General features: G+C 45.3%; 1 protein-coding gene across 1 annotated transcript; it reads left to right on the plus strand.

Moving 5' to 3' along the window:
• The first annotated feature begins 264 nt into the window (after window positions 1–264).
• Window positions 265–19,586, plus strand: ADI1 (acireductone dioxygenase 1). The gene is made up of 4 exons (XM_056125402.1): window positions 265–452; window positions 7,424–7,543; window positions 15,770–15,949; window positions 19,282–19,586. Exons 1-4 carry the CDS (start codon window positions 333–335, stop codon window positions 19,399–19,401), a joined length of 540 nt encoding a protein of 179 aa, XP_055981377.1. The 5' UTR covers window positions 265–332; the 3' UTR covers window positions 19,402–19,586.
• The last annotated feature ends 4,594 nt before the right edge of the window (window positions 19,587–24,180 follow it).

Here is a 24,180-nt window from a genome sequence, read left to right on the forward strand (position 1 = left end):
TCCCCACTGATGAACAGGAACAAGATTTTGCACTGCAATCTCTCCTCTGTCCAGCTTCCAGGGAACAGGGAGGGACCCCACACCTACATCCGACTACTTGCATCCGGGTTGCACACGGCAGAGGAAAACCAGGTCCCCCGGAGGGAGGGCGCTTTCCCAGCCCAGGGCTCAGCGCCCGCAGCCCGAGAATCCCTCCCCTCCCCCGCCGCTGCGGTCCCCGGGGGCAGGGCCGCCCTCGGGGCGGGGTCAAGTGGCCCAGGCAGGGGGTTGGAGGTCAGGTGGCCGGCTAGCGGGTGCAGATCGGGTGCAGACCGTGCGCCCCCAGCCCCAGGATGGTGCAGGCCTGGTACATGGACGAGTCCACTGACGACCCGCGGCTGCCGCACCGCGCCGAGCCCAGCCGGTCCGTGGACCTGGAGCAGCTGCGCCGACTCGGGGTCCTGTACTGGAAGGTGCGCGGGGCCCGGGTGACGCGGCTTGGGGGTGGGGCTCAGGGCGCGACCTGAACGTCTTTTCTGTGCACACATTCCCGGTATCCAGAATCGGGGGGTTTGGGGGGGCGGAGGTGCGGTTAGTGCCGCTAACTGCGCATGCTCCCGAGCTGGACGGCCGGGGATGGGGGGTGGGGCCGAGGGAGGGACTGGGCGGGGCGCGCAGGCGCAGTTGCGAAGTTCGTCATTCGGGATCTCTTGCGCATGCTCAATCCCCGGCCTGGCGATTGGTACTTTCACAGCCGAGTGATTGGACAGGCACGTGGAGGGGACCCGAGAGGGAGAATTCGGGGTGCTAGTGGCCGCGCTTTATACCGTGCACCGTCCCCACTTAGGCGTGCTGGGAAGTGGTGGGTTCACCACTTTGGGGACCGTGAAGAGAAGCACAGGTTTACTCAGGTGCCTCACATTTCCAAGGATGGAAAGCCGTAGGGTGCCCTAAGCTCACGATCCTTTTAGAGATGGTCGGGCCCCTCTGAGCTGAGGCAAGTGTTAGCCCTGCAGGGGACTGGGGGACACTGGTGCTGGGAAATGTACACTGGTGGAGGGATGGGTGTTGGCATGCGGTATGACTGAAATCTAATCATGAACAGCTTTGTAAGGATCTGTCTCTCAGTGATTCAACACACAAGTTAAAAAAAAGAAAGTGTTAGCCTTGTGCTGTGCAGCTGGTTGTGAAGTCTACCAGTGTCAGGTATTGCTGGATTGCCTTTGGAGCGTGTCCTCTCTAATCAGATTTAGTTTGTAGATGTCGATTTTTGCAGTGTTTATCTTTTTCCTCAGCCCAGAGTGAGAACAAACCAGAGGCCCCACCTTCAAAGCAGTCAAAACATATGTAAAGTCAAAACATATGTATGTAATGTCAAAACATGAAATGTCTACCATAAGAGGAAAATAAGGTTCGTTTTTTCATAACATTGGTTTACCTATATTCTCCAACCACCAGAAGTCAAATTACTGCTTAAGAACACGAATGAGAAGCTGTTGATTCTTCAAAGTATAAATGAATCCAAAGGCTAAAGAATTTAGGTAAAGGGAGGGGGACGGTGGTGGAGCGTGTGGTGTTGGAACCTTCTATGCATGCAATGGTATCATTGACAAAATTGTAAAATCATGATGTGTTAAATAAGTTCTTTTTTAAAAATTTTTATTAGTGAAACACCATGAGGTACAGTTGTAGACTTACAAATTTTTGTGCTTGGGTTTCGATTATACAGTGATCAAATACCCATCCCTCCACGAGTGCCCATTTTCCATCACCATGGATCCCAATATCCCTCCCCCCCATCCCCCCCCCCCCTTGCCTCTGTGGCAGGGCATTCCCTAGCACAGCGGGTAGGGCATTTGCCTTGCGCACAGCCAGCCCGGCCGAGCCGGGTTCGATTCCTCCGCCCCTCTCGGAGAGCCTGGCAAGCTACCGAGAGTATCTCGCCCGCACGGCAAAGCCTGGCAAGCTTCCCATGAGGTTGGGTGTTGTGGTCTGCAAAAAAGTCATTGAGTGGCAATCATGTTTGGTCTATAGTCTACTTTCAACATGCATCTCCCATCCTGGGAGGATCCTCCAAACACCCTTGAAATAAGAAGTATTTAAAAATTATTTCATAGGGTAAACTCAGTTTCTCCTACTTTCTAGTTTTGCTCTGGAAAATGACTCAAAGAACTGTCAAAACAAAATAAAACATGGACTAGAGAGGGAGAGAGTGCTCAATGGGCACAAGGCTTAGAGGAATCCTGAGTTCCATACTTGGCACTTGCATGGTCCCCTGAGCACAGGCCTGGGAATGACCCTCCATAATGTGGCCCTCAAACAAAACCAAATGAAAATTTATGTTTGCTTTGCTTTTGTTTGTCTGTTTTGGGGCCATACCAGGCGGTGCTCAGGGTTGACTCTTGGTTGGCTCTGGGACCATATGGGGTCCCAGGGATCAAGTCCAGGTTGGCTGCACGCAAGGCAAGCGCCCTACCTGCTGTACTATCACTCCAGCCCAGAACTTATGTTTAGTCGGCCTTTAATAAAGTAGGTTCCCTACAAGATGTTGAACAAAATCTCAAAACAGTTTAAGACCTGCTTTTATATGTTGTTAGCCTCAAAGCTATGCTTTCTGAGACCTATTTAGGATATGAATTGAGGACATGCTGATTTGGCAGTACTCAAGGGTTACTTCAGGCACCTCCAGCTCAGAGCTCCAAGGTCACTCTTGGTGGAGCCGTGTGGTGCCAGGGATTGAACTGGAACTTCCACACGCAAAGCATGTATACCAGGACTTTGAGCCATCTCCTGGGCCCCTTGCTTTCTTCATAATAACTATTCTTGGTTAGTGGGAACAGATGGAACACTTTTGCCAAGCTGCTATTAGTGACACATCACAGTGATAGAAAGTTCTTTCATGCATACATTCTCACAACTTGAAGTTAGATTGTTTCAGTGTGGCATTACCAAGTATGCATGCATGTAGACTTGCTAATTTCGGGAGTCAGCTTTGCAGAAATTACCATATAGATGATTAATCCTTTGAGACAGCAAGCTGAAGCTTGCTATTTAATAATTGTTGCAAAGTGTGTATTTTATTGCAACATAAGGCAAAATATGCTAAACTCATTGCCCGTAATTCTAAGTAGGAGTCATATTAAGTTTCGTTTGGGCCATCGGGGGAGTGCTTCATGAAGAAGACATAAAATTAACCTTAAAGTATAAATAGACTTGGGGCCTGAAGGAATAATGCAGTGGTCCAACATGCCTGCCTTGCAGGTGGCTAGCAGTGAGTTCAAGTCCCTGGTGTCTCACATGCAGTCCTGGCAGCTCTTCTATCTGTGATCCCCCAGGCCACAAGAAATTTTAAGCTACACCACAGCCAGGTGTCTGTGAGCACCACAAAATGGGATGCGAGCCCTGTGTGCACCACAACTAAAAAGATGTGTAGTCTCGCCCAGGGAGTTTGTATGTGAGCACTGCTGTGACCCCAGTGAGCACTGTGTTTCCTGCTGTGGCTCACACTCTTAGTTGACACACACAAGTTAGGGTAGTGATGCTTGGGTTTGAGCAGTAGCGTGAAAGGTAGGGTACTTGCCGTGACCCCCCCCCCCCCCATAAAAACAAAAACAAACAAGATTGTGGTGCTTGCCCAGGGAAAGGAAGACCCCCAACTAGAAGTGACATGGGGACAGTGGGGGAGGATGTTGGCACTTTGATGGTGGTGAAAGTGCAGTAACTTTGTGCATCAAAGCCATGGGTATTAATACTGTTATAACTGTAGCACTGTAGCACTGTACTGTTATAATTATAACACTATCCTCCCCTTTGTTCATTGTTTTGCTGGAGCGGGCACCAGTAACGTCTCCATTGTGAGACTTGTTGTTACTGTTTTTGGCATATCGAATATGCCACGGGGAGCTTGCCAGGCTCTGCCCAGTGTGGGTGGGATACTCTCAGTAGCTTGCAGGGCTCTCTGAGAGGGGTGGAGGAATCGAACCCAGGTTGGCTGTGTGCAAGGCAAACGCCCTACCTGCCGTGCTATTGCAACTACGTTATCTAAACTGCAATAAAATTTTTAAATTATTATGGCTTAAAAATTGAACATTAAAAAGTTAAAAAAAAGTTAAAAATTTTAATGTTAGTTCAATTTTTAATTTTCAATTTTAGTTCAGTCTTTTAATGTTCTGAGAGAACATAACAGAACATAACAGGGCTGGAGCGATAGCACAGCGGGTAGGGCGTTCGCCTTGCACATGGCCGATCTGGGTTCGATTCCAGTGCTACAGTTCTTTTATTTTTTATTTATTTATTTATTTATTTTTTTGTAGGAGTACTGCTATTTATTCAGCCACTGATTAGCTGATTGAATTGTGCATGAACTCCACCTTACTTTTTATTTTTCCCATTTTTTACAATTTTATTTATTGAATCACTGTGAGAGCAGTTACAAAGCTTTTGGGTCTAAGTCTCAGTCATACAGTGAAACACCCGTACCTTCACCAGTGCCCATTCTCCACCACCAAAAATCCCAGTATACCCCATCCCACACCCTCCCCCTGCCTGTGGGGCAGATGATTTCCACATTACTCTCTCTCTACTTTGATCACATTCACTATTTCGACACCAGACCCACCATTATTTGAGATTTTACCCCAACACTCAGATCTGCTGAAAAGGCAACTATAGACAATTTGTGTTCTATTGCTGGTTATGAATAACATATGATGTCATGTGGCTGCAGTAGGGGGCCATGTGGTTTTGAAATTCCGAAATTTTAACACTTAAATCTGGAGGGATTTCTGCCAAAAGCCATTGGGTTTAGAGATCTGCTCCTGAGTCTCTGGGATCATGGCCGTTGAGCAGCTTGATGAGGAGCCAGAGAGGCCATTCGTGGGCGATGACTTGGGGTCTCGTTGGGGTGGGGAGGACAGGCCCGGCTCTCCCCCCCTCCCCCCCCATCCCATGAGGCCCAGCAAGTTTCGTCACTGCGGGCCCAAGCCTGACTGTCCAGTGGCCTCTGGAGGATGACAGCCACCAAGTCACCAAGAGGGAGCAGGCAGAGGGACAGCACCCATTCCCCCCTGGGGTGGCCCGGCGACAGTAACCTACTGCGGGGTCCAGACACATTTCTGCCAAGAGCCTCTGGGTTTTGAGATTTGTTTCTGAGCCTCTGGGATCAAGGCCGTTGAGCAGCTTGATGAGGAGCCAGAGAGGCCGTTCGTGGACGATGACTTGGGGTCTCATTGGGGTGGGGAGGACAGGCCCGACTCCACCCCCCCCATCCCGTGAGGCCCAACAAGTTTCTTCGCTGCGGGCCCAAGCCTGGCTGTCCAGTGGCCTCTGGAGGATGACAGCCACCAAGTCGCCAAGAGGGAGCAGGTGGAGGAACAACACCCTTTTCTCCCTGGGGTGGCCCAGCGACAGTAACGTACTGTGGAGTCTGGATGCATTTCTTCCAAAAGCCACTGGGTTTTGAGATTTGTTTCTGAATCTCTGGGATCATGGCCATTAAGCAGCTTGATCAGGAGCCAGAGAGACTGTTCGTGGGCGATGACTTGGGGTCTAGTTGGGGTGGGAAGGACAAGCCCGGCTCTACCCCCATCCCGTGAGGCCCTGTGTGTCTTGTCACTGGGGGCCCAAATGTGACTATCCAGTGGCCTCAGACGGATGGCGGCCACTAGGCCGCCAGGGAGAACAGGCCAAGGCACGAAACCTCTTCCCACCTGGGTTGGCCCAGCACTGGTAGCCCACTGCAGAGACTGGACGCATTTCTACCTAAAGCCACTGGGTTCTGAGATTCGTTTCTGAGTTTCTGGGATCATGTCCATTAAGCAGTTCAATCAGGAACCAAAGAGGCCTTGCCTCCATTTATATAGCTGAGCTGGAGGTGGTTTGTGGGTGTGTTTCTCACATACCTAACTTTTGGCCGTTTACTTTCTTGGTAAACTTTGCCCCAAGTTTTTGGGGTCTGGCCAAAGGCACAGCAGCAATTTTGGAGTATCTGGAAGTCTGAAGGCGCCATGAGGCTGCTGATGCACTCGCCTCACAGGTACAGATTGACCTGCTGGTGGCACCATACCCCCTGCTACAGTTCTTTTAATGTTCAAAAGATTGAATCTTAAAAAAATTTCTTTTTTATGTTGTTGAGGTTCCGCATCTGGTGGTGCTTGGCAGTCCAGGTCCATGTTCTTGCTGGAGAGGGTCTGATACAGTTCCTGGGATAGGATCCAGTACCCCCAATATTCAGAGATTGTACTCTACCACATGGCTACATTCCTGGGTTCTGTAATATCGATTTATTTATTTATTTTGGGGGGGCGGTAAACTACACTCAATGATACCTTGGAGTTACTCCAGGCTCTGCACTCAAGAATTATTTCTGGCAGTACTTGGGGAACCATATGGGTTGTAGGAGATCGAACCCCGGTCAACCCCATGCAAAGCAAGCAAGAGTCCTACCTGCTATACTATTGCTCAGGCCCTATAATGTAGATTTTTAAAAAAAATTTTTATTAGTGAGACACCATCAGTATAGTTGTAAACTTACAAATTTTTGTGCTTGGGTTTCAATTATACAATGATCAAATCCCCATCCCTCCACCAGTGCCCATTTCCTACCACCATGGATCTCAGTATCCCTCCCACTCCCCATCCCCCCCATCTCACCCTGCCTCTGTAGCAGGGCATTCCCTTTTGTTCTCTCTCTCGCCTTTTGGGTCCTGTGGTTTGCAAAAGAGGCAATGAGTGGCAATCATGTTTGGTCTATAGTCTACTTTCAGCATGCTTCTCCCATCCTGGGAGGATCCTCACAACGTCCTTTATTTGGTGCTCCCTTCTCTCTCTGAGCTGCCTTTCCCCCTAGCATGTGTGGTTGGCCTCCAAGCCATGGAGCAAACCTTTTCGAACTAATCCCGGCCACTCTTGGGTCTATAATGTAGATTTGAAAAGAAACCGGCAAGAAGGACAGGAGTAGAAGAGACATCGAGTCGGATGATAGAAGGTTGTTCCTTCCACCCAGTGAATTTAGTTATTATATGTAGATTTTGAGAACATTGGGCATTTTGACCTAGAAAGTAGACTGACCAGAGAGACACCAGGGGGAGAATAATCGGCCCTGCAGTGGGAGGAGAGGATGCCCTGGAACAGAGCCTGTGGTAGGGGGATTAGAAAGGTGAAATATATTCTCCCAGGAAGGACTGTTGTGGAGAAGGAAGGTGGGAATTGAAAACAACTCCACTGGTTTTCTTGGTTTTTTGTTTTGTTTTGTTTTTTAGCTGTTATAAAGCAAGGGAAACCATTCAAAGAAATGGAAAAAGACGGGCAGAGAAATTGATTTAGGGTGAGCAAAAGATAGATGGCAATTTTGGACTATGAACCTATTGGAGATCCAGAAAGAGGATATTTTTACATTTCCTTGTATTAATGTGACCTCCTTTTTTTGCTACTGAAACTCTTTTAGCTGGATGCTGACAAGTACGAGAATGATCCAGAATTAGAAAATATCCGGAAAGAGAGACACTATTCTTGGATGGACATAATAACCATATGCAAAGATAAACTACCAAATTATGAAGAAAAGGTAAGGGGACTCTAAATTGTTTTGTAAGAGGAATCACTATATTTATTGCTAGTAGACACAGACCACTCTTTCTGACGAACGCTGGCCTGATAGAAGAAATTGAGAAGTATTCCCAACATTTCATATTTAGAAGAGTATATAGAGAATGGTTTATTCCTGGCTTCTCTCCTGAGCTTTTTTGTTTGTTTTTGGGGCACACGGGTGCTTGGGCACTACTCCCAGTTTAGTGTTTGGAGATCATTCCTGACAATGCTTGGGGGGGATCATGTGCTGGGGATTGAACCCAGGGCCCCTGCATGCAAAGCATGTACTCAGCCTGTTTAGCTTTCTTCCCAGTCCTCCCCCCACCCCCTAATTTAAATGTTTGGCAGGTTATCCACTGAAGCCATCAGGGCCCGGAGCTTTCTTTGTGGGACGATTTTTAGGTAGAAAAATTTCAGTTTGTTTTTGTGTTTTGGGCCACTCCCAGTTGTGTGCAGGGCTCACTCCTGGCTCTGTGCTCAGGGATCACTCCTGGTGGGCTCAGGGGACCATATGGGATGCTGGGGATCAAACCTGGTCAGCTGCATGCAAGGCAAGCACCCTACTCACTGTACTATTGCTCCACCTCCTTAATGAAATGTATTTCACAGACCCAGGGCCATGCAAATGATCAGCTTCTTTTGGACTAAGCTTAGGTACTTTGTTTCTTTCAGAGTGTTTGTCTGTTTCATCTGAGATGGTCATATTTATTGGTATAAAGTTATTTCAAATATTTCAAAAAAATTCCAAATATTCTTTCCAATATCCTTTCAAATATTTCAAAAATCTTTTAAATATTTGAAGTAGTTATAGAATCTGTAGTTCAGCTAGTTCAGGCCCATTTTATTTCTGCTAGTGGTTTTTTCCTTTCCTTTTTACCAAGTGAGACCAAAAGATCGTCAATTTCATTTTTTTTTCTTTTTTCTTTTTGGGTCACAACCGGCGATGCTCAGGGGTTACTCCTGGCTCATGCACTCAGGAATCACTCTTGGCGGTGCTCTGGGGACCATATGGGATGCTGGGAATAGAACCTGTGTTGGCCATGTTGGCTGTGTGCAAGGCAAACGCCCTACCCGCTGTGCTACCGCTCCGGTCCAACTTTATTATCTTAAAGAACTTTCGGTCTCACTGATTTTCTCTGGTTTCCATTTAATTGAACTTTCTTCTGGTCTTTATTTGCCTCCTACTCACTTTGGGCTTAATTGCTTTGTGCCAGTCTGCTTTCATTTTTGCTGGGACCTTCAAGTGTCCCAGCAAAGGAAGCCAAGGGACCCCTTCCAGTGATTTTCAGCCAACTGGTCCTCAGTTCAGTGTGAGAGTCTGAACCCTATAGTGATGCGCTCGGTCCCTGGGGTACCAGAGATTACCTGAGCCATCTAGTAATCTCAGGTGCCTTTAGGGCTATACTCAGTGATGCTTGGTGGACCATGTAGTTTCTTCTTTGCCAGTTTCTTAGTGTGAATACTGAGGTCATTGACTTGCAGTCCTCTTCTTTCCCTACCTCCCTCTTTCCCTCCCTCCTTCTCTTCCTCCCTCCCTCCTTCTCTCCTTCCTTCTCTACCTCCCTTCCTTCACTTCCTCCTTCCCTTCCACCCTTCCTTCACTTCCTCCCTCCCTTCCTCCCTTCCTTCTCTTTTGTTTGTGGGTCACACCCAGCATTGCTTATTGCTTAAAGATCAGTCTTGACTCCACACTCAGAGTCACTCCTGGTGGAGCTGGCTTCATATGGGGTGCTGAGGATTGAACCTGTGTCAACAACCAGATTCTCCCCACTGTGCTATTGCTATCGCCCACCTCTTTCTCCTTTTCTTCCTTTTTTCTTTTTTTTGCATTTTGGGCCACACCCAGTGATGCTCAGGTATCTGGTTCTGCTTTCAGTAATTACTCCTGGAGGTCCTCGGGGACCATATGTGGTGCTGGGAATCGAGCCTGGGTTGGCCATGTGCAAGACTACTTAGCAAATATTCTTCTCAGGCTTACTGTGCTACTCACTGTGCTAAGGCTCTAGCCCCACCCTTTTTTTTTCTTTTTAAATATCAGGATTGTATTGTTTCCCTCTAAATGCTGCTTCAGTGTCATTTACAAATTTTGATTTGTTTTTATTTAATTATGAATACATTCAAATTTATTTATTTTTTTCTTCTTCTTTGTGGGGCTGGAGCGATAGCACAGCGGGTAGGGCGTTCGCCTTACAAGCGGCCATCATGGCCGACCCGAGTTCGATTCCTCCGCCCCTCTCGGAGAGCCCGGCAAGCTACCGAGAGTATTCGATATGCCAGACACAGTAACAACAAAGTCTCCAATGAAGACGTTACTGGGCCCGCTCGAGCAAATCGATGATCAACGGGAGGGCCTTCTTCTTTGTAGTTAGGATTTTTCTTTTTAGCCACATTCAGCAGGTGCTCAGAAGCTACTCCCACCTTTATGCTCAGGGCTCACTCTTGATGATGATTAGAGTATTGTGGTTGCCAGGAATTGAACCCGTGTTGGTTGTTGGCAAAGCAAGTCCTTTAACTCTTGCACTAGCTCTCTGGCCCCTTGTTTTTGTCTTTGACTTGTATTTTTTTTTTAAGCTATGTGTTTTTAATTTTTTGGTCGCTTTCCAAATTTTTTTTTACTTAATTGATTTATAAATTCACTCAGTGAATAAACTTTTTGGATTTGCATTCTTATAAATATATTGAGACTTATTTTATGTTCTGGGAGATAGTCTGCCTTGGTGAGTGCTTCATGCAAGCCTGAGAAGAATATGCGTTCCTGTTGTTGGTTGAAGTATTCCATGAATGTCAATTAGATCCAGTTGATTGATGGTGGTATTCAGTTCAACTACATCCTTACTGATTTTCTGCCTACAGTATCTGTCATTTACTGATGGTGGTGTTGAAATCTCCAACTATTTCTTCCTGAAGTTCTATTAACTTTGGCCTCATGTGTTTTGATGTTCTGTTAAGACAAATACATGTTGAAGATTTTTATGACCCAGGGGCCAGAGAGGGCCCAATGGGCTGGAGTACATGGTTTGATGCAGGAGGCTTAATTTTGATCACAGGCAACACAGAGTCCCCTGAGCACTGCCGCGAGTGACTCCTTCAGCACTACTGGCTATGTGGTACCGGCTTCACATTGTAATAGCCCAGAAATCTGACCTTTTAAAAATTTATTTTCTTCTGTGGGCCACACCCAGTAGTATTCTGAGGTTGCTTTTTGCTCTGCACTTGGGAATTACTCCTGGTGGTGCTCGGGGATCCATATAGGATGCTGGGGGGTGGGGGTGGGGGTGTCATACCCCAGTCCAGTCATGTAAAAGGCTAATGCCCAACCTGTTACATTATCACTTGGACCTGAAATTTGACCCTTTTTTGGGTCACCTAATATACTTTTATCACTGTTGATTTTCTTGTTCTGAAGCCTGGTTTTTCTGAAATTAATATAGTTGTTTTAGTTTTCAATTCAGGGAAAGCCTCTTAAGGGGACCGGGGTCTACTCCTAGCGATGCTTGGAGGTTCAGCGCTCGGACCCAGCAATGCAGTGCTCCTTGGACCCAGCAGTGTTAGGGATCCCCTAGGCCACACCCAGTGAGATTTGAGGGACCAGGTAGTGACAGGGATATAGCTCCTATTCTTGGGAGTGCCTCTATGCTTCTCAAGTACCTCTGGATGTGAGTCCCTATGTAAAAAGGAGGGAGGATAGGAGCCAGTTATCCAGTGTGGCTTTTGCTCCACAAATCTGGGATCATATGAGCATCAGAATGAGTCATGCATGATGTAGTTTGGCAGGCTGAGCACATGTTTTCACTGCAGGAGGCCTGGGTGCACCACACGGTCCCCTAAGCAACTATTGGAATTGATCCTTGAGTATTCCCAGGTGTGGCCCCCAAACCAAACCAACAGAACAAAAACCCCAGAATGAATCATGAGAGAAATGGGAGGTGGAATTAGTGGGTAAAATAAGAATCCAGTGTCAAGAACTACAGGCCTATCTGCTTCTCCTTAGAGAGAAGGCCAGCTCAGAGGGGGAAGATCGTCCCTATTTTCATAGCCCAATAGTTCCCTGGTTCAGGCAGGAATCATTAAGGCTTTCTGAAACTGCTGAGTGCCAGTGTGATAGGCTGGGCATCCACAGTCTAAAAGAAGTAACTCCACAAATCTCTATTTGTGACAGAGGCCGCCAGATGGGGATGTCACTGTGAAGAAGAAGCCTGCAGATAGCAACCTAGTTCACAAGTTTCACACTAGCAGTGAGAGTCCTCACATACCACCCACTGAGCAAATAGGACATTCCGCAGGATTCCCACAAGGGAGGCACGATCTGATCCAGTCCCAGGAAAGCTAAGACAGGCATGAAGTGGCACGTGCCACCCACTGAGCAAACAGGACACTGTAAGATTCCCACAAGAGAGGCATGATCTGATCCCATCCCAGGAAAGCTAAGACATGCATGAGGTGATTATCCAGTAAAAGGAAGATGGTCATTTTAGCAGAATAAGAGAGAAGCCCCTTTCAGGAATGGGGGTTTTATTCCAGGAGAGGAGATGACTTCTGTTTCTAGCAGATGACAACTATAGAAATATGACTACAAACGTTAACACTCTCTAAGCCCTTGTTTTGGTGGGGGAGGGTTTGGACCATACTGGGCAGTGCTTGGGGGCCACTCAGCTCTGTGTCCAGGAGTCTCTTCCGGAGGTGCTTGGGGACCATGGGGTACCAGAGATTGAACCTGGGCCTCATGCCAGGTAGACATGTGCTCAGCTCTTTCAACCCACTCTGACTGTTTTATGTAAGATAAAGTACCACTAAGAAGATAAGAAATCTAAAATCCCACATCATGGTGCAGTCCTGAGATCCAGGAGAATCTCACAGATCATTCATGCATTTTTAGTGAGAAATGATAGCATTTTTTTTTCCAGGCATTTTACTATTTGTACCCTAACCTACAAGAACTCTTTGACATAGGGCAGAGTAAGGAGACAAAAATGACACAACACATCTATCTTTAAACAAGTTCCATGCAGTTATCGTTACTTTTATTCCTAGTTATTTTGATAGTGGTGGTTTCACCTGTTTATGTTTTTATTTTTAGAAATATACACAGACATCTCCCAAATTCAGGAGTTACAGCCTGGAGTCTGGGAACCCTTATGGTGGGTTTAGTAGACAGAGTCCAGGAGAACCTGGGTTCTTTCTGGGCCTGGTGTTAGCAACATAGTCTTGGAAAGTGGTCATCATCTTCAGCTTGTTAAATTGACACTGAAAGCAGATTTTCACAAGAAAAGAGTACTTCTAGGGACCTGGGAAAGTGGTTCAGTGGTAGCGTACCTGCTGTACAGGCATGAGGGCACTAGTTTAATCCCCAGAAACGCCCAACACGCTGAGTGTGACCGATCCCAGCAGCCATGTGCATCCTGGCCCCATGATAAAGGACACCATCTACAGCACACTGCAACCAAGTGTGTGTGAGCTAGCAAGTACTGTAGCCAGAGTGTAAGGTCTGCAACTGAGTGTGTGTGACCCCCCCCCACCCCTCTCCCAGTCATTGCAGCTATCACAACTAATAACAAAAGAGAGAGGATGGGAAAAAAAAACAACAACAACAACTCTGGTCCCCAACAGGTAAAGACAACTTTGAAACAAAGTTGGTTGGCTCTTTCAGTTGAATAAGGTTGCTTGTAATAAAAATGTTCTGCAGTGGTTATTTTTCCTCACAGTAACAGTGTATTTACTAATGAGCACTTAGAAATGCCCACAAAGCCTACAGAAGTCCACACAGCTGTCTCCCGATAAGGTGGAGTAATAGCAAACCGATTTCTTTTCCAACTCCAACAATCAAAACAGACAAAATATGTGCAAGAATGGTGTGCAATCCGGCAGAACATGGGAGAAAGTGATTCCTAAGACAGAAAACAGATGAAGTGAAGCCTTGCCTGCCCTTGAGAGAGCTCTTGATCTGGTGAAGCAGAGAGGATGCCTGAGGGAGGAGACACAGTGGAGATTCTGGAGAGTTCAAGGGCTCTGGAGAAACCTACATGCCAAGGGAGGGAAGGGGGTTGACAGAAAATGCCACAGAGGTTTTCAGTCTCTCAGATTCTTTCATCTGAGCATCAGTCAGTCAGTGTACTTGTGTGTAGGAAAGCTACCTGAGACTGGGGAAGAAACATGCAGAGAAGTTAGAGTTCAACCTGAGAACCTGTTAATTCACACACAGGTTCAGGAATAGTGCCTGTCCTACCTACTGGCTGTAAAGCCTCATCATTCATTTGGGTCTACACACGTGGGTTGCTTTTCAGTCGTGGGGGGAGTAATGAACTGCAGGCGGAGCCTCACTCCAGTCTCCCTAACAAACCTCTAAATAAAGACCCCAAAGAGTCAGATTGTTTTCAGTAGACTTGCATACATTCCAGAACAAAGCTCTCAGGAGTATTTATAGTCATGCAAAAATACCCAGAACCCAGGAACAAAATCACAATGTTTGGCATCCAATCAGAAATTACAAGGCATGTAGAGAAGAAAACATGACATTTAATGAGAAGACAAATCAATCAACCCAAACCGACTCAGACTTGACACAGATGTTAGAACTCGCAGAGGCATTTAAAACAATCATTATAACTATCCCATATGTTAAGAAAGTTAAAATCATGCAAAGATTGTAAAAGTAAAAGACCCCAAATTGAACTCCGAGAGATGAAAACTCAGCGTCTGATTAGATGGAAAAAATTGCACTCGGTGAGATGAATAGCAGATTAGATATTGCAGGAGAAAAGATCATTGAATTTGAAAACCTAGCAATAGATAAAGCATAAAGCATTCAGAGAAAAGATGAAAAAGAAGAAGAAAATGTGGATAACAGTAGTGCTCAAAGGACTTTGTTAAATGAGCACTGAACTCAGGCCTTTTCAGAATAGTTCATTTGAACTATCGTGTTGGCCTGGTCCTGACCTTCTGACGTGTTCTTCCTTCCTTCCTTCCTTCCTTCCTTCCTTCCTTCCTTCCTTCCTTCCTTCCTTCCTTCCTTCCTTCCTTTTTTCTCTCTCTTTCTCTTTCTCTCTCTTTCTTTCCCTTCCTCCCTCTCTTCTTCTTCTTCTTCCTTCCTTCCTTCCTTCCTTCCTTCCTTCCTTCCTTCCTTCCTTCCTTCCCTCCTTCCTTCCTTCCTTCCTTCCTTCCTTCCTTCCTCCCTTCCTCCCTCCTTCCTTCCTTTCCTTCCTTTCCTTCTTTCCTTTTTTTAATTTTTGGGTCACACCTCTTGGTTCAGAGGGGCTGCTTTTTTTTTTTTTATGTGTTTCCTGGGTAATGAGCAGGAACCAGGGTATCTGTGTGAGTGTCGCCCATCCACTGCCACCAACACCCCAGTGTCTCTGAGAGATGGTTTCTTCTAAGTCATACAGGGATGCCAGTAGCATCCAAGTGAGTAGTATCTGTAAATTATTTAGCATGTAACCCTGCACATTTAATATTCGAACACCAGTCCCACCAACATTACACCTTCCCATCACCATATTTTGGATGTTTCCATCCCATACCAAAGCAGAACTGAAATAATTAATTTTACATTCTTTATTATGAGCAAACCACTGAAAATGGTCCAAAAAAGTTTCTTTAGAGGAAAGTGTGTAAAGATTGTTTATTTCACCCAGGGGTCATTAAACCCCTCTTTAAGAGATCACTAACATGTTGTTAAAGATTGAGCCTTATGGGCTTATGTATCTATATCTATATATCTGTAAAAATATATTTCCTTCTAACATGGTTGCCTTCTACTTTAAACCCCATCAAATGTGGTGCACTATTCTTGGATTATGAGTGGTGTGAGGTATGAGATGTCCAGGGATAGCTGTACTCATGGGCGAGGCTCGGTCCGAGCTTGTGGAGAACAGCCGTGAGCCTGGCGGCAGTTGAGGTTTTTGGCTGCTTGGGCTGGGTCCCTTGGGGCGGGAGGACTCTTACCCACTCCACTCCAGGGTGCCCTGAATGAAACAGCCTAGTGTGAGGTCCGGCAGTATAGTTATGGCACTATTAATTCTTTCTTTTACTTATAGTTGATTGCTAGCCCATACGAAGTATCCTAGCTCCCACTCATATTATAGCACTTCCTGTTGTTATGGAAAGAATCTCCATGAACGTCAACTCTGGTCTTTGAAGGCCATGCCAGTGATTGCCGATATGCATGATTGATCTCTGGGTAGACTCAGAGAATTACCTCTTGTTTTAGATTAAGATGTTTTACGAGGAGCACTTACACTTGGATGAAGAGATTCGCTACATCTTGGATGGCAGTGGGTACTTTGATGTAAGAGATAAGGAGGACAAATGGATCCGGATTTTCATGGAGAAAGGAGACATGATAACTCTTCCTGCGGGGATTTATCACCGTTTCACCCTGGACGAAAAGGTAGGATTGCTGTGTTTTATTTTTAACTCTGGTTGCTTGGGGTGTTGGAAACTTCCATAGTATTTTTCCCACTCTGCTCTTAGAGCTCCTGCTCCGAGTAGGTACTAGTACCCCTAGAGCCCCTTTAGCTCCTTGCCCACAGTGAGGGCTTGCTGGAGGCTGTGTTAGAACACACCATTGACCAAGGAAGCAGCCATGAGCATAAAAAAAGGGGCAGCAGTCTATCTTTCCCCGCCGCCTGCACTCGGTAGTCTCAGGCCGTTTCCCCCACTCTGGAGAGGTCGATGGCAATGGGCGGGCGAAGTAAGGAAACTGGGGCCAGGCTGGTTTGTGTCAGTTGCTGTTTATTCCATTTCCATCCCCATTCTCTTCTGATTCTCCTCCTGCTTCTTCCTCCTCCATGCTACTTCATTCTCCTTCTCGATCCCCCTTTATCCTCCTTCTGCCTGTGGAATCTGGATCCCCCAGCCCACTCCTACAGTCTAGTTAAATCCCAGAACCATGAGGGGTTGGGGCTTACACATAGGTGTGGTCACAATCAATAGGGGTAAAGTTCTTTCCCTCAGTGGGTACTTCTTCTAGGACAGATACCCTCTCAGCAGGACGACCCACCCAAGAGTGGAATCTCATGGGTGTGTTTCTCCTCTCCTTTCCAACAAACATATAAGCATTCATAATATTAATCATTTTGTATGGACAAAGTAAGAGATACATTAAGCTTATAGAATTACTTTCCTGGGGTCATCTAGATCTCAGACTACAATGCCCAGACCAGATTAGTCTTTCCTATCCCTAGCAGGGTCCTAATCTCGTCATTACTTTTGGATCATGACAGCATTTGTCCATGATCAAGCTCTTATATTTAAGAATCGTGTTGCTTTGGTCTGGTCCATTTCGATGGCAGGGTAGCTCACAGCTTGCCCTGGGTCGATTTGGTCCCTCATCCGGACCCTGCTTTTGGGGTGCTAGGAAGTAAGGGCAATTGAGGCTTCAGTCGAGAAAGCAAATGCCCAGGAGTGAATAATATTTGAAGCCAATTATATTCTAAGTTACAAAAGAATAATATTAACTGTCTTTCTGTATCTATACAAAAAGGACATTGCTTTAAAGTAAACTATTCAAAAAACATAAGGAGAGGAGAAAGGCAATATTAACTTATAGTACAAGTTCAGTGTCCTAGAAGGATCTGACCTTACAAAATAACAGAGTCTGCTTAGGTGGAAAAGCTGATTAACTGGTTGGGGAAGAGAACATAGAGAAGTGGTTACAGATAAACAAAGGAATGGGACCCCACCACTTTACTAGAGACCATGCTGAGATTCTGGGGTGGGGGTTTTCCAAAGTGAGCACAAGAGGTGGCGATAGTAGCCTCAGGTGCAGTTGGGAAACGCTTTTTCTTTCTTTGAAGAAGTTAGATTTCTAGGGAAGCACCAAGAGATTTTTTTTCCCTCTAAAAAAAGGCTCAGTAAATATATAGCTTTGTGAGGTATCTTTAGAGTTTTTGTCACTTTATCTTATTAAAGTATTTTTCTGCTCTCCAGCACATATATCTGGCCCTATTTTACCATTTTTAAGAGCATTTCATTTTCGATCTTATCAGTGATGCAATACAGTCATTAATGTTGGACAATAGAAGCAGAACTAATTATTTTTGTTTTGTTGTGATGAGACTGCTCCCAAGCAGTGCTGAGCAGGTCTGGGAGTCCCACCGGTGATTTTTGAGCAATAGGGCTGGCTCAGTACAAGGCACCAAGGATGTACCCTGCAGTACTGGGGATACTTGGGCCATCCATATGGTGTTGGGGGCTTCCAGGGCTTCACCTGATGATGCTTGGAGGGCTAGGGGTGCTGGGAATCAAGCCCCTAAGAACCCTACTATCTCCTGGCCCCCCAAAATGCAAGGAGATGCAGTGAAGGATCTACCTCACGGTTCTTTGCTTCCCAGCTGTTGGCTTCTCTCCCTGAAAGTAACCAATATCAGAGCTTTATTTATTTATTTATTCATTTTTTCTTTTTTGGGTCAAACCCAGCAATGCTCAGGGATTACTCCTGGTTCTGGCTCTGCATTTAGGAATTACTCCTGGCGGTGCTTGGGGGACCATATGGGATGCTGGGGATTCCAAAGGCCCTACCCGCTGTACTATCGCTCCAGCCCCAATATCAGAGCTTTAAATCCCAGAGAGATTTAATGGCACATGTGAATCAGTACTATTTCTTTTTAACACAGGACGTAGCAACTTCTATATGTAGTTCTATGTTTTTATTTTTTTTTTTTTACCTTTTTTGGGTCACACCCGGCAATACACAGGGGTTACTCCTGGCTCTGTGCTCAGAAATTACCCCTGGCGGTGGTCAGTGGACCATATGGGATGCTAGGAATCGAACCCGGGTTGGCCGCGTGCAAGGCAAACGCCCTACCCGCTGTGCTATTGCTCCAGCCCATATGTTTTGATTTTTTTCCTCTTCCTATGCTTGAAGTGGGCGGGGGGGGGGCATTTCATATCACTGTGTAAGTGCTCAGGCCTGTGTACAGAGTAAGTATCCATGCTTGGATGGACCTAAAACTGTAGTTCATTCCAGTGAATGGTGATCCCTCATGATGCTTGGAGGGCTAGGGGTGCTGGGAATCAAGCCCCTAAGAACCCTACTATCTCCTGGCCCCCCAAAATGCAAGGAGATGCAGTGAAGGATCTACCTCATGGTTTTTTTGGCATTATAAATGGTGTGTAATATATAACCTTAAACATGTACCATTTTGCATGCAGTAAGTTTACCTGTAGGATAAGTTCCTAATACTGAAATCTGGATTAAAAGACACAGAGGAGGTGGAGAGATGGTACATCAAATAGGGTACTAGCCTTGCAGGTGACCTAACTGGGTTCTATCCCCCTGGAGCACTGAGTGACCCTTGAGTACCGAGCAGGAATAATCCCTGAGTACTGCTGAGTATGGTCCCGACCATAGAACGAACAGAAACAAAACCAAAAGCATGTTGTCATCTTGATGGGTAATGCCAGAGTATCCCCCACCATGCTCAGCAACAGGGAGCCCTGTAAATGCCTAGGAAATGGGGTCCAGGGAAGCAGAAGTAGTGGGGATGGGTCCTTCCACAGCTCAGCTGCTTCTACCTAGTACATCAGTTGGTGTCAGCTGCACCTCAGAGCTGATTGTCATTGCCCCTGAGTACCGGTGCTGTGGGCCTGGGCACCTGACAGTCACCTTCAGGCCCTAAGACGCAGCTGAAGTGTTAAATCTGAAGAGTAGAAATAACTAGAAAAGTTCCCTTGACAAGCTGGTCTGATGTATATGGGGCATGTTTCTGTGTTTTCTAGAACTACGTGAAGGCCATGCGGCTGTTTGTGGGAGAACCTGTGTGGACGGCATATAACCGGCCAGCTGACCATTTCGAGGCTCGGGGCCAGTATGTGGAATTTTTGGCACAGACAGCATAGCAGTGCTCCATCGGCGGTGCTCCCACAAGCCCCTTCACCCCTGAAGAAGGTCCTGACATGTTAACTGTTGAAAAAAAAAATCTAACATTTTCTCCTGGCTTTTATACTGTAGACTTGCAGCTAGGTGAGGTTAATGCAAAACGCTGTTATACCATTTTTAACATGGAAGCGACCGTTGAAACATAGACAGATTATTTTCATTTTCATTCATGAAATATGCTCATCCATGGATGGACGTGGAGAGTATTCTGAGTGAAATCAGTCAATGGGTGAGGGACAGACATAGAATGATTGCACTCATTTGTAGGATGAAAAAAATAACCCCACAGCATGTGAATAATACCCAAAGACAGTAGAAACAAGAGCCAGGAGGACTGGCCTATGGTAGGAATCTTGTGACAAATGGGGAGGGGGAGTGCAGTTTAAACAGAGAAGGGACCACTATGACAACCTGCAGTCAAATGCTCTACCCCTGAGCTATACCCCCTCACTATCATGATCACAATGATCACGACCATCCTGTTGTTCGTCGATTGTCTCGAGCAGGCCCCAGTAACATCTCCTTCGTCCCAGCCCTGAGATTTTTTAAAAAGTGCCATATTCAAGGCTCTTCCAGGGTTAGGAGAATGAGACCCATCATTGTTACTGGTATTTGGCATATGGGACACGCCACGGGGAGTTTGCCAGACTCTGCCGTGTGGGCAGGTTACATTCGATAGCCTGCCATTTTGTCCCCCTCACTATGACAATGGTAATTGGAAATTATCATTCTGGGCAAGTTCTGAGTGCTGAAAGGAGGTAAAGTGATATGCACAGTACTCTTTCAGTAACAGTATCACAAACCACAGTTCCTAAAATGAAAATAAAGAGAGAGAAAAAAGAAAAGTCTGCCATAGATGCAGACTGCGGGGCCATGGCAGGGGGGAGGCAGAAGGTGGGTGGGTCGTTGGGAGGAAAACTGGGACATTGGTGGTGGGAAATGTACACCAATGAACATTGTATGACTGGAGTCTAATCACAGACAACTTTGTAACTGTATATCTCATGGTGATTCAATAAAAAAAGAAAAAAATTATGTGCCTTTTCACTAATTCAAGGTGTGAGATGTGGTGCCCTGTACTTGAATGTGTGTTAGACTCGAACCGAAGTTAGTCTTACTGTCTCCGGTGTGGCTACTTAGTGGAACCACCTGGAACCGGGATGGGCCTTCTAGCAGATGCAGGTCAGTCTGGTGCCTTGTATGGTAAGTCTGACCTGATCCAAGAGAGGGGGTTTCCTCCCCAAAGGGGCTTCAGACACCATGTTCTTGTTCAGAATAAAGGAACCTTCACTTCATGCTTGTGACTTGGAATTACCTTGTATTTATTTAGATGTATATGATTTGTTAAAATCACTCATATGGATATTCAGTGTGATTATATATGTGGCCAATGAATTTATGTGTTTTTTACACCAACATTTCAGTGTGAAGATTTGAGGTGGAGCTCACTATATCTCTCTTATAATCAAGTGTTTGAATTTTAATAAGCAAAGGAGTGCATACTTTTAATTCAACAATCTGAAGTACAATTATGGCTAATTGGTTATAATCACAGAAAACCCCCAATCAACCTCAGGTTTTGAAGGGCAGGTTGTTTGAAGGTTTTATTTTATTTTTTAAACTGGAATAAGAAAGCTATGTTAGAAATTTTCTTTATGTTGGTCGTAGGGACTGGTTTCTCATTGCATAATGAAAATCCAAGCCTGAAATGTCTCACTGAACTCTGAATTTTTGGATTAAAAATTGGACAGGCAGCATGATGGTAACAACAAATCAGTATTCTAGAGTGCTCTTCCAACATCTTTCTTGATCTCCCTGACTAGGACTATAGTGACTGAATGGGACTCAGCAGAGCTAGAAGACCTAGAGATAAAGAACAGGACTTCAGACGATCTCACTGTTCCTTACATAGTTCAGGTCACTTTTTCATGCTCAGTGTTGTGGAAGGTATAAATTCATCAATTCATCAGTAAATTCACAAGCGAAGATCCTGAGTTCCAGAATCTAAGTTGCTGAGGACCATGAGGTTGGTCTTCCAGGTAGAGCAGCCGTTTGTTTCACAGTCTTCAAGTTAGGGTTAAGTTGTCCTTTGAGTGAGGAATATACATATATATATATACACACACACACACTCACACACACACACACACACACACATATATATGAGATACCCGATATCTCAACATTGAACAGAAATATCTCAGTGTGTTGTTTTACAGATGAATCTGTTTTTTATTTTTGTGTTCCACTGCCGGACTCCATGCAATTCTATGTCCTCTTTTAATAGGTGTGTGACACAGTTGTGATGTTAGAATATTGGTGAGTCAGAATGTCAGTCATTGCTCTGAGTGTAACAGTGCAGCTGATTCGTGTATTAGTGTTTAAAGACTGGGAGTAGCTGCTACTCCATCACCGACTACAGAAAACAGACACCTCAGGTCCTGTTCTAATTAGGAGACATCATGGATAATCTAGAAAATCTTTATTCTTTTTATTTTAAAAGTATAAAGGGAGGGATGGAGCAATAATACAGTGGGTTAAGGCATTTTCCTTGCACGTGGCTGAACCGGGTTCAATTCCCAGCATCCCATATGGTACCCCAAGCACTGCCAGCAGTAATTCCTGAGTGCATGAGCCAGGAGTAACCCCTGAGCATTGCTGGGTGTGACCCAAAAAGCATAAAGAAAAAAAGGGGATTAAAGTAAATTTAGAGAATATTAGGGTGAGAGGGATAAGGAAGGGGAAAGGAAATAGAAGGAAAAGAAAGAGGAATAAAGGAAGGAGGAAAGAAGAAGAATACGAAGAATGTGAGCTTCTCCAAGAGGAGAGAGCTGAGAGTACACATCTCAGGTTGGGATGAGGGCAGATCCTGGGTTGGAAGTGCACCTAATCGGAAATTCTAATCACTGTTTAAAGATAATTCTATTTATGTATTTATTGTCTTACAATACTATTATTTATTTACAACACTATTATTAATGATTTCTCATGGACATAATACCGACATCACATCATCATCAGACAGTAGAGTATCTGTCTATTCCCCTCTCTCCACCCCACCTCCCTCTCACCCACTTCTGATTCAGTTGTGTCAGTTTTCCTGTTATACTGACTTTGAATTTTTGTTGCTGCTTCCCTGTGTATTTTTAAGTCTTCATATTAGTAACATCATTTTATATCTATTCCTTTCATTCTAACTGACTTGACTCAGCATGGCACCCTTGGGTTCTATCTCTGTTGCTGCAAATTGCTGCAGATTTTGTTCTTTTTTAGAGCTGCATAGTATTCTATTACCACAACTTTTGTTTTTTTCTTTGGTCACCTCTTTCTAAGAAGTGCTATATCACAATTTCTTAATCTCTTCATCTATAGTTGACTTGTTTCCATATCTTGGCTATTGTACAAAGTGCAGGGATGAACATAGGTTTGCATCTGTCCTTTCAAATTAGTGTTTTTGTGTTTTGAGGATAGCTACAAAGAAGTCATATGGCTAGGTCACATGGGAATTTGACTCCTATTTTTTTTGAGAAATCTCCATATTGCTTTCCGTAGAGGCTGAATTAGACTACATTCTCACCAACCGTCAGTGAGGGTTCCTTCCTCACCTTAGACCTGCCAATACTGGCTATTCCCAGATATTTTTATATGTGCCATTCTCACAGATGTGAGATGGTTCTGTCCTGATACAGGTGAAATGTTTACATGTTCAGTCAACCTGTTTGAAATCCATGCATTGAGACCCCTGCCTTCCTACAGAGTTTCTTTTCCTCTGTGCCTTATCCGCATTTCCTGAGTGTCTGGGTTTTCTGCATTTGTGTTGTGTTTCCCTTTTTTGTCATCCCTCTCTCTGCTCTCACTGGTTACTCTATAAGAGAGCATTGGTGAGAGAGGAGGCAGCTCTTGCCTCCCCCTCGGGAGCAGCTGTTCTGGGGTACATCTTATTAGCCAGATGCTCCACCAAGGGCTGCTAATTAAAAACAGAGCTTTGCATATATTTTGCTATTTATGCCCTTCAAACAAAAGAATTCTCATCTATCAAATATTTATTTTGAACTTTGGAATAGAAAAATTCCAAATATGGTCTGGAGAGATAATTCAGTGGACTGTACTATGTGCTTTGCATGTAGGTTTATGGGAGACCTGGGTTCAATCTCCAACATTGTGTGATCCTCTGACCATTGCCATGAGTGACCCAAGCATTGAATCTGGAATAGTTAATCCCTGGCCATTGACAGATATGGCCCCAAAACAAAACCAACAAACAAATCTGAAGTTGATCTTTTAAAGTGAAGGAATCAGGTGTACTCGTTAGAGCTATAAGAAAAGTAGGGAAGCACAGGATTGTGATTCCGCTGTTGGGCTCTGGTTGTATAGGTGTGGTGCACTGTGTGCTGTGATTATATAGGTGTGGTGGCGTGTGTGGCTGTGGTTGGGTAGGTGTTATGATGCAGTATATGGCCTGTGGTTGCATAGGTGTGATGATGCAGAGTGTGGGCTGTGGTTGGGTAGGTGTGAGAATCTTATATGTGGGTTGTGGTTGGGTAGGTGTGATGATACAGTGTGTGGGCTGTGGTTGGGTAAGTATGAGGATCCTATATGTGGGTTGTGGTTGGGTAGCACTGTAGCTCTGTTCATCGATTTGCTCAAGCAGGCCAGTAACATCTCCATTGTGAGACTTCTTGTTACTGTTTTGGAATATCGAATACAGCACAGGGAGCTTGTCAGGCTCTGCTGTGTGG

The sequence above is a fragment of the Sorex fumeus genome, unplaced genomic scaffold, assembly GCF_029834395.1.
Source record: "Sorex fumeus unplaced genomic scaffold, SorFum_2.1 ptg000006l, whole genome shotgun sequence".
NCBI lineage: Eukaryota > Metazoa > Chordata > Mammalia > Eulipotyphla > Soricidae > Sorex > Sorex fumeus.

Bases quoted from the DNA above. Each gene is read 5' to 3' on its own strand.
- ADI1 (XM_056125402.1), top strand. From the start codon at position 333: ATGGTGCAGGCCTGGTACATGGACGAGTCCACTGACGACCCGCGGCTG. The intron at 453-7,423 runs GTGCGCGGGGCC...AAACTCTTTTAG, and splicing joins TCGGGGTCCTGTACTGGAAG to CTGGATGCTGACAAGTACGA. The intron at 7,544-15,769 runs GTAAGGGGACTC...CTCTTGTTTTAG, and splicing joins TACCAAATTATGAAGAAAAG to ATTAAGATGTTTTACGAGGA.